This window comes from Coptis chinensis, chromosome 3, assembly GCF_015680905.1.
Source record: "Coptis chinensis isolate HL-2020 chromosome 3, ASM1568090v1, whole genome shotgun sequence".
NCBI lineage: Eukaryota > Viridiplantae > Streptophyta > Magnoliopsida > Ranunculales > Ranunculaceae > Coptis > Coptis chinensis.
In genome coordinates this window covers 108,493,623-108,501,632 of record NC_141458.1, presented here as the reverse complement: position 1 = coordinate 108,501,632, position 8,010 = coordinate 108,493,623, and the positions used below count along the sequence as shown (strand labels likewise).

General features: G+C 35.8%; 2 protein-coding genes across 3 annotated transcripts; both read left to right on the top strand.

The window, feature by feature from the left end:
- Positions 1-1,137: 1,137 nt before the first annotated feature.
- Positions 1,138-3,822, top strand: LOC147512810 (Cox19 family protein (CHCH motif)). 2 transcript variants are annotated; one of them, XR_015215111.1, is made up of 3 exons: positions 1,138-1,289; positions 2,882-3,191; positions 3,451-3,822. XR_015215111.1 is itself a non-coding variant. In XM_086595816.1 (3 exons), the coding sequence occupies exons 1-3, from the start codon at positions 1,217-1,219 to the stop codon at positions 3,475-3,477; spliced, it is 177 nt and encodes a 58-aa protein (XP_086451942.1). In that variant the 5' UTR covers positions 1,139-1,216; the 3' UTR covers positions 3,478-3,822. The 2 variants fall into 2 exon arrangements, 1 of the variants encoding a protein (XP_086451942.1); XM_086595816.1 differs by having other exon boundaries at positions 1,139-1,289; positions 2,882-2,958.
- A 481-nt stretch (positions 3,823-4,303) lies between these two features.
- Positions 4,304-5,053, top strand: LOC147512809 (StAR lipid transfer-like protein). The gene is made up of 2 exons (XM_086595815.1): positions 4,304-4,656; positions 4,759-5,053. The coding sequence occupies exons 1-2, from the start codon at positions 4,417-4,419 to the stop codon at positions 4,831-4,833; spliced, it is 315 nt and encodes a 104-aa protein (XP_086451941.1). The 5' UTR covers positions 4,304-4,416; the 3' UTR covers positions 4,834-5,053.
- Positions 5,054-8,010: the final 2,957 nt, after the last annotated feature.

The window sequence follows — 8,010 nt, the reverse complement described above, 5'->3', positions numbered from 1 at the left end:
TCTTTATTAAACTCTTTGGCAATACTTACCCCACTCGTTACAAACAATTAAAAAAAATAAAAAACATTAAACCAACTCACAATTAAAAAACCTAAACTTTTATCTATATCTAAAAAATAAATAAAACTCTTCTGTCAAATAGCAAAATCACTTCACTCGCTCTCTCTTGGATTATATTGAATAACATAAGTTTTAAAAAAAAATTGATAACATTAACACATATAAGGCCACATTCTATTGTCTTGCTTTAGGCCACCAAAATGTCAAGGCTGGCACTGATTGAAATGAATTCCGAATGAAAACTAATAATATTTTCAACACAAAAGTATATATCTTTTTATTATAAATTTGTAATATAGAAAGCCGGTGGGCTCGAATTTTGGATCTTTGGATCTAAGTTTGGGCTTGGATAAGGCTTTCGTACGACATACTAAAAGTCCCGTTACAAATGGGGCAACGAGAATCGATAGAGAAGGAAGAAATGGTGGATCGTATCCGAGTGCTGTAAGAATCTCAGACTCTCCTTGCTTTCCTCAATACACTGCTTCTCTCAAATGTAATAATCACCACTCTTTCTATCTTTTTTGTAAATTTATTTTAATAATGTAAAGAATTTGTATTTGTTAAACTCTTTCATTTAAACTCTTTAAAAATACTAAACCCCTCGATTAAAAAAACAATTTAAAAAACAAAAAAACTATTAAACCAACTCACTCTCTTGGATTATTAAAACACAACCAAACTTTTCTATTGTCTTGCTTTTATATCTAAAAACAAATAAAATGAAAACTAACAATATTTTCAGCACAAAAGTAAATCTCTTTTTTATTATAAATTTGTAATATACAAATAACAAAAAAAAACAAATCTCTTACGTCAAATAACAAAATCACTTTACTCGTTCTCTCTTGGATTATATTGAATAACACAACTTAAAAAAAAAAAAAATTGATAACATTAACGCATATCGGGCCACATTCTATTGTCTTGCTTTAGGCTACCAAAATGTCAGGGCCGACACTGATTGAAATGAATTCCGAATGAAAACTAACAATATTTTCAGCACAAAAGTAAATCTCTTTTTATTATAAATTTGTAATATACAAAGCGGGCTCGAATTTTGGATCTTTGGATTTAAGTTTGGGCTTGAAAAAGGCTTTTGTACGACATACTAAAAGGCCTTTATAAATGTGGCAACAGAATAGAGAAGGAAGAGATGGCGTCATATCCCAGTGCTGCAAGAATCTCAGACTCTCCTTGCTTTCCTCAATACACTGCTTCTCTCAAATGTAATAATCACCCCCTATTTCTCTCTTTTTTGCAAATTTCATAATGTAAAGCAAGAATTTGTATGATCTTTTAAACTTAGTTTGGTTGGAATTCCGAGACTTGAATATAAGGAAATCAATCTCTAAGTCTATTTTATTGTTTCTACATTTTTTTTCGTTTATGGTAAACAGATCCTTATCCAAAATACGAGAAGAAATAAGTTACTTAAAAGTAGGTCGACACGAAGAGAATAGGCTTTGCTACCTGGGGTTTATGGATTTTGTTCTGGTTCCAGGGGAACTCTGATCTGATCTGGACTTGGATCGAACCTAGATTGAGTTTTTTTTTGGGGGGGGGGGGAGGGCACTAGAGGCAGCGAATCAAAGGCAGGTTCCTCCGTTGAGGAGAGTGACGGATACCCCTTCCTTCCTAAGAATAACGGGTAGGTCCCACTTCTTATTATGAAATTATGAAGAAGTCGCTTCATTCTTTCTTTCTTTTCATTCATTGATGTATCGCTTCCCAATCAGTTTCTGTGGATGGCGGGAATTTGAAGACTTTGGTGTCAAGTGTTATAGCTTGAAGTGAACCATAGTTTCTCAAAAGTTTGGCAAGGTTTTAAATGATGTTGAGAATGAGCTCTAGGTGTTAGAGGGGACAAATCACATAGTGTGTATATTTGAATGATTAAGAGAGCATGTATTTTGCATAAAGTATATGAGTATCACACGGTGTCTAGTTTATGGTATTTTAACTCCAAGCTGTCATGAAGCAAATTCCTTTTTGACAAAGGAAGGAGTAAACACAATTTAAAGGTAATAAAGTTATAGTTTGAAGGAGGTGTCTTACTAGGAAGACATAAGATGTTGGATCCATGATCCCTAAGGTTGATATCCAGTTAAATAGTTAAATTTTGTAACACTTTTCTCCTTGGTTGGTCTACCTCACACCCTTCTCCCCTCCCATCACCCCTTGGAAGTATTACCATAAACTACGCTACTTCTTTCTTCACCTGGTGTACCACAATAGGAGAGATCATTATCATCAATAGCTCCACGGATTAGTTATCCTGCCCTCTTGCTTCATGTATTGAAGAAGTTTTATAGTATCTAGAGATATAGAACTCTTAAACTATCTGTCCTATCAGGAAGACATGAGAGGTCCGTTGGATCCATGTTCCAGAGGTAGATATTCAGATAAGTTCTTAAATATTGTTATACTTTTCTCATATCTTTGGTATTCTGTTGTTTGAGTCCGTTATCTTTAGATGAGGTTGAAAGCAACACATGGACCTTTGATGAGGGGTGATGAATACTAAAGACTTCATGTATTGCTTTAAACTCCACTATCTGAATATCAATTATCAAAGACCCTTTCTTAAATTTATCTGGTCCTTTTCTTAAATTGGAAGACTGGCTCAAAAGTTGTAATACACATTACAAGGACAAGCTTGTCGTGCGAAATGGACTGCATAATGTACTCACTGACGTTGAGCATCATATGCTTTCCTCTCCTTCACATATTATTGTAGATCACTGTTCCTATCCTCGACAATTTCCAAAAATAAATTATATCCTGTTGGCCTCTATTAACTATATGGTATACATTGCAGGCTTAGAGGAATCTCACTCTGAAAAGAGCAAATGTCAAGAACAATTTGATATTTACAAGGAATGCAAGAAGAAGGAGGTATTTGTTGTTCTTGTTCTGTTCCAATTCTGCACCATCTCTCTCGTACTTTCGTGCTACGGCATATGTCACAAAGAAAAGGAAGCCACTAGGGAAAAGCTTGGATCCCTAAGAAGCTAACAGAAATGCTTTTGTGGATTGAGAAGCTTTTCCATACATACTCCCCACATTCAGATCATATAAGCTTTTCATTTTTGGTACTAGACGCTGTGTGGTGAAAGCATATTAATAGGGTATGTCCTTGCCTTGGATATTAATAGCTTTTCACATTAGCAGAGGAATTATTCACAACTGTTGATTACTAGGTTATCTTTCTTAAAGTGAAGTTGGAAAGTAGAGAACAATTACACCATCCTGTTAAGCAGTTCTACACATTCAAAGTGAAGATGAAAACTAGAGAATACCTGTAGCACCCACGTTATGTACTGCCTTTTGAACCTGTTGATACATATGGTGCTAATGTGTGGACCTTTTTCCGCTTTGTTTTGACAGAGGGAAGCTCGACTTCGAACGGAATAGCAAAAAAAGATCTCTTTTTTTTCATGAAGACACAGGGAAGAGCTTACAGTCACGAGACTGTTTAAAATGTATTCGAATTTTGTATCCAGATTGTAGATTACCTACCCAGTGGGTTTAATGCAGTACTCACTCATCTCTATGGTTTGCTATATTGATGGAGTAGACCAGGAGTTCAATAATAACTACTGCTATTATATCTGTGTTCTTGCTGTAAGTTGTAACTCAGTAGTCTCTAAGAATGTTCTGCCACCACAGATATAACAAGAAATATCACTACAGAATGAATCTCTTGTCAGCTACTTAGCTGGAACCCTGAGATACTTTTGTTTTTTATTTTGCTAAAAATGTCTGTTCACTGTTGTATGGGAAATAGATAGAAATATGCGTGATCTTTTATAACCTATCCAATTTGCATGTATGAGGTAGCTCCGCTCAGGCTACCTACCCTGAATGAAGTATACACGTTTGAATTTGTCGTCTAGTGAAATATATTAAGGTTAAGAATTGTCATCGTAGTACATAAAGTGATGGATTGAATTTACTCTACTGGCTTTCCATTCTTTTCTCTGTTTTTTTAAGAGCTCTGCCAGTCAGTCAGTGCAAAGGGAAGTGTAAGTTTATGGCTGGTTGTTCCATGTGTATTGTATCGTATTATTCGTATGCTTCTTTAATCCACTATCTAATTGCTGCAATTGTTTTTCTTAAATAATGCATTTCAAAGTTTTCACCAAGAAATGACCCATTCCTAACTCTTTAAAGCCCGGAATTGCTCAACAATTATTTATTTGCTTTTGAACTCGGGTCAGGCCATACCAGGTAAAAAGGCCACAAGAGCCCAGAACAAAAAAAAATAAGAGTTAGAAACATTAGACAAGCCCATTTAGTAGACGAACTGGCCAGAGTGAAAATTAGACACGAATGAAACATCAAATTTGAGAAATGGAGGAGAAAAGCAGCAGCAGCAATCATGGTAGTGGTGATGGGGTTGAAGGGTACTGGTGGTGGGCATTAGCAAGCACAACACAAGCAGTGACTGGGGTAATAACTTATCGAAGAGGCCGTCGAATTGAGTCATCCTCATATACAATACCTTTCAAAGCCTTCTTCGTTGCTTCTCTCATTGTAGGCGCTGGAGCCACTGCTGTTGCTGGATGCTTAAACGCTTCCGGAATTCACAAGGTACCTTTTTTTATTATTATTATTAAATCTCAAGTTCCAGTTTACTAGTAAAAGACAAAATTACTACTTAGGATACTAGTATTCATTTTTGAATTTTTACAGATAGAAGATTTGAAGGTAGTTGGTCGCAACTTAAGGAATGAGTTAAGGGTTCCTCCCCGGGACACCAGAAAATAGTTTCTTTGTTCTTTCCCCACTTTATTTTGGGTCCAAAATCAAACGCTTGGGCCTGGTATCGGTGATAAATTGAGCCCTGTTAATTTTGTATGTTCGATTATGTGTTGAATTGTTTGTGTTTTGTGCGCACTGGTTTTGTTCTGCTTCATAGTATGGCACCAGAATTTCTATTATGTTTGTTTAACCATATAAGTAAGCATACTAGCCTTGGATGATCAAATTTTGACTGGTGTGACAATGTGGAGTTACATTACCAATGCAATTATGTTGGTTTAACCATATTAGTAGCATTAGATGTTCAAGAATAATGATCAAATTTTGCTATGTCTTTTGTACTCCAATTGAAGTAATGGCACGACTCCTATCATGGTTGAGTTTGTGTCTATATGCACAACAAAACTGAATCTCAATGTGGCGGTATCAAATTATGTTTGGTATGTGGGAGGAAGTTTTGCATGTAAAGTTGAAGTAGTTGACTGCCGTGAGTTTTGTTAGTGTAATTTGGAATATTTGGAATAAGCAGGCTTTCCAGATCGTTTCTTGCAAGAGCAAATTTACTCTGTAACTGTTCAACACTGGTTTGCTACTTTTGGCTTATAAATTTGCACTACATATGCCTTACAAAAATTTATGTTCTAACAAACACTAGTTAATAAGTTTGAAGTGTCTGTTGTTGCCGAGGCATTGATGTTCAGAGTTCAGACTTGTTCTGGGCTGTGTATTGGTTTTCATGCCAAAGCTAGTAACAGAGCGCACTGTGGAGGGAATGAAAGTTTTAGGGCAAAACTTGCATTGCAGTACAAGTCTTATTTATGCGTCCATTGAAAAATTCTTGATGTCTGGGCATTTCCAATAGATATGAAGATCTAGTTATGGAGAATCAATTAATCAAAGACAAACTTGTTACTTAGGTATAGAAAGGTAAATTACAGCAAAATTCATCACAGTAATCATTCCCAAACAGAAGTTCGGTCTATTTCAGATGTCCATTGTTACGACTATCGTTGCTCTAAGACAGAAAAGTCCTCAGGCAAAATGAATCGCTGCGGTTAAACCTAATAATCTATGCAAAGGAAACTAACGGATTACATTATATAAGACTCAGACATGATGGGCATCAAGAAAAGGAATTTCTATATGTATTGGCACTCATTCCATTGAACTTTGAACCGGGTAGCAGACAATCAAGACGCATCTGTATTTTACTTCCTCTCTTCTTTGGTTTTTGAGGTGGTTTGGTTCCAGTCAAGCGTGAGAAATCCTTTTCTATCTCTTCCTTAGTGAGTGAGATCAAAACCTTTCCTTTTTCCTTCTTCTTTATATCAGTCTTCCTGGAATGCGGGTTTGGCCTATCATACTTGGAGTTACTATTCGTATCATTAGCAACATGAGCAGTAGTACTACTCCTTCTTGGCCTTAAATTCCATGGCTTCAACTTCAAATCATGTTTAACTAAAGATTGTTGTTCCACGTGGTCATCAGTAGTAGTAGAGCTGTGGTTCTTGATCACCAGTTTTTCATGATCCTTCTTCTTTTCAACCGGAATATGAATCCTCATTTTGTCCCAGTTTCTTCTTGGATACTTAATCCTGCGATATTTTTATCCGGAGTAGTACTACTAGTAGATTGACTCTTCAACAAAGAACCACTATTGTTGAGTTCATCAAATTCAGATCGGTGGTCGATGAGTTTGTGACATGAAATCTCGTCGATAAGGTCCTTACTAGGTTTTAGTTGTTGCAATCTGAAGCCGTCTCGTTGATGATTAGGTATTGTTGCAATAGCTGCCGTTGAAGATTGTTTTTTTAAGTGTACCATTTTTGAAGGTGGACAAAAGTTACAAAACCACTGAAGGTTTGAGTCTTGGTTACAGTTTTATAACAAACGAACCCTTTTTGTTTTTGGAAACTTGTTAATAAACCCTACTCGAATTCGAAGACAATTACTTGCGTAAGTGTAGTTATACGAATTTTAATTGGTTTAAAACTCTATATCTATGTAGTCACTGCTGGTGTCTTTGGACTTTTGTACTTGGAAAGTTGAGGCCTATTTCTTATTGTTTCATGAGATATATTGACTGTTATATTTTTCTTTTCGAGGGAAGATATACTTTATGTAACTCCTTTTTCAGATTAGTTCCATGATTTCCAGCAAAACCCATAATGCAGTAGGATCTTGCATCTCTTAAGGGTACTTGGTTTTCTGTGATTGATTGAGTGTGTTGGATGAATCTTGAGAATGAATTGATGAGGTATCAGAAAGATTTGCAAGAGAATTAAGAGTCCGGATTTAGAGAGGTTAACCGCACAAGGTAACTTGTGTGGGTGTACTCTATCACATTAGATCTTCTTTGGGATTGAGATTAGATAACTGCTCATTAACACTGTTTTCTTCCTTGTCACCAAGAATAATGCCATCAAAATCTTTTATTTTGGAAACTAAACCAAGCAAATCGGCAACAAATTTAAAACAAATTTAAAATAGATTTAAAATGTGGGTGTTATGTATACAACCATGCAAGTCTATATGATTTTCGATTTCTAAACCGTTCCACAACACAGAAGTCCCACGTACAAATAAGTTTTTGTAACTTTATCGAAATGAAATATAGATTGAAAGTGAAATTGGAGAAAAGAGGTAAAAATAGGAGTGAAGAAAATGAGTTCGACCGGAGTTTGCGGCCAGAATTAAGACCTCTCTCTTTTCGAATTTGTTTGGATTTGTTTAGATTTAGTTACCAAATTAAATTACTATGACAGTTATTTTCAGTAACAAAGAAACAAAACAGTATTAAGTCCATGTTATGTAATCTCAATCACAATGTATAAATCTAACGAGATTGGGTGCGCCCACACAAGTTGTTTTGTGCGGGTACTCTCTTTGAATCCGGACTCAGAGAATAAATTGGATTGAAAATAGCAATCAATTATCCTTAAAGAAGCAACTCCATGAAAAACTTGTATGGAAAGTCCCTATTCCGCTCATTCTTTTATGGCTTTTATATTATAATAATGACGTTACAAGGCCACACGCTAACGGCTAATTCACTGATTTGGGCAGAGAGTTCAATGTTTCCCCCACTTGTTCTATGTGCAGCGGTTTTAGTGAATCCATCATGCATCTCTTTTTAGTATGCCCTTTTGGTTTGGAGTGTTGGACTGTTCTTATGCAACCGAT

Coding starts and splice junctions, on each gene's coding strand:
- LOC147512810 (XM_086595816.1), top strand. CDS start 1,217: ATGGCGTCATATCCCAGTGCTGCAAGAATCTCAGACTCTCCTTGCTTT. Junction 1,290..2,881: donor ATACACTGCTTCTCTCAAAT/GTAATAATCACC, acceptor TATACATTGCAG/GCTTAGAGGAATCTCACTCT. Junction 2,959..3,450: donor AGGAATGCAAGAAGAAGGAG/GTATTTGTTGTT, acceptor TTGTTTTGACAG/AGGGAAGCTCGACTTCGAAC.
- LOC147512809 (XM_086595815.1), top strand. CDS start 4,417: ATGGAGGAGAAAAGCAGCAGCAGCAATCATGGTAGTGGTGATGGGGTT. Junction 4,657..4,758: donor ACGCTTCCGGAATTCACAAG/GTACCTTTTTTT, acceptor GAATTTTTACAG/ATAGAAGATTTGAAGGTAGT.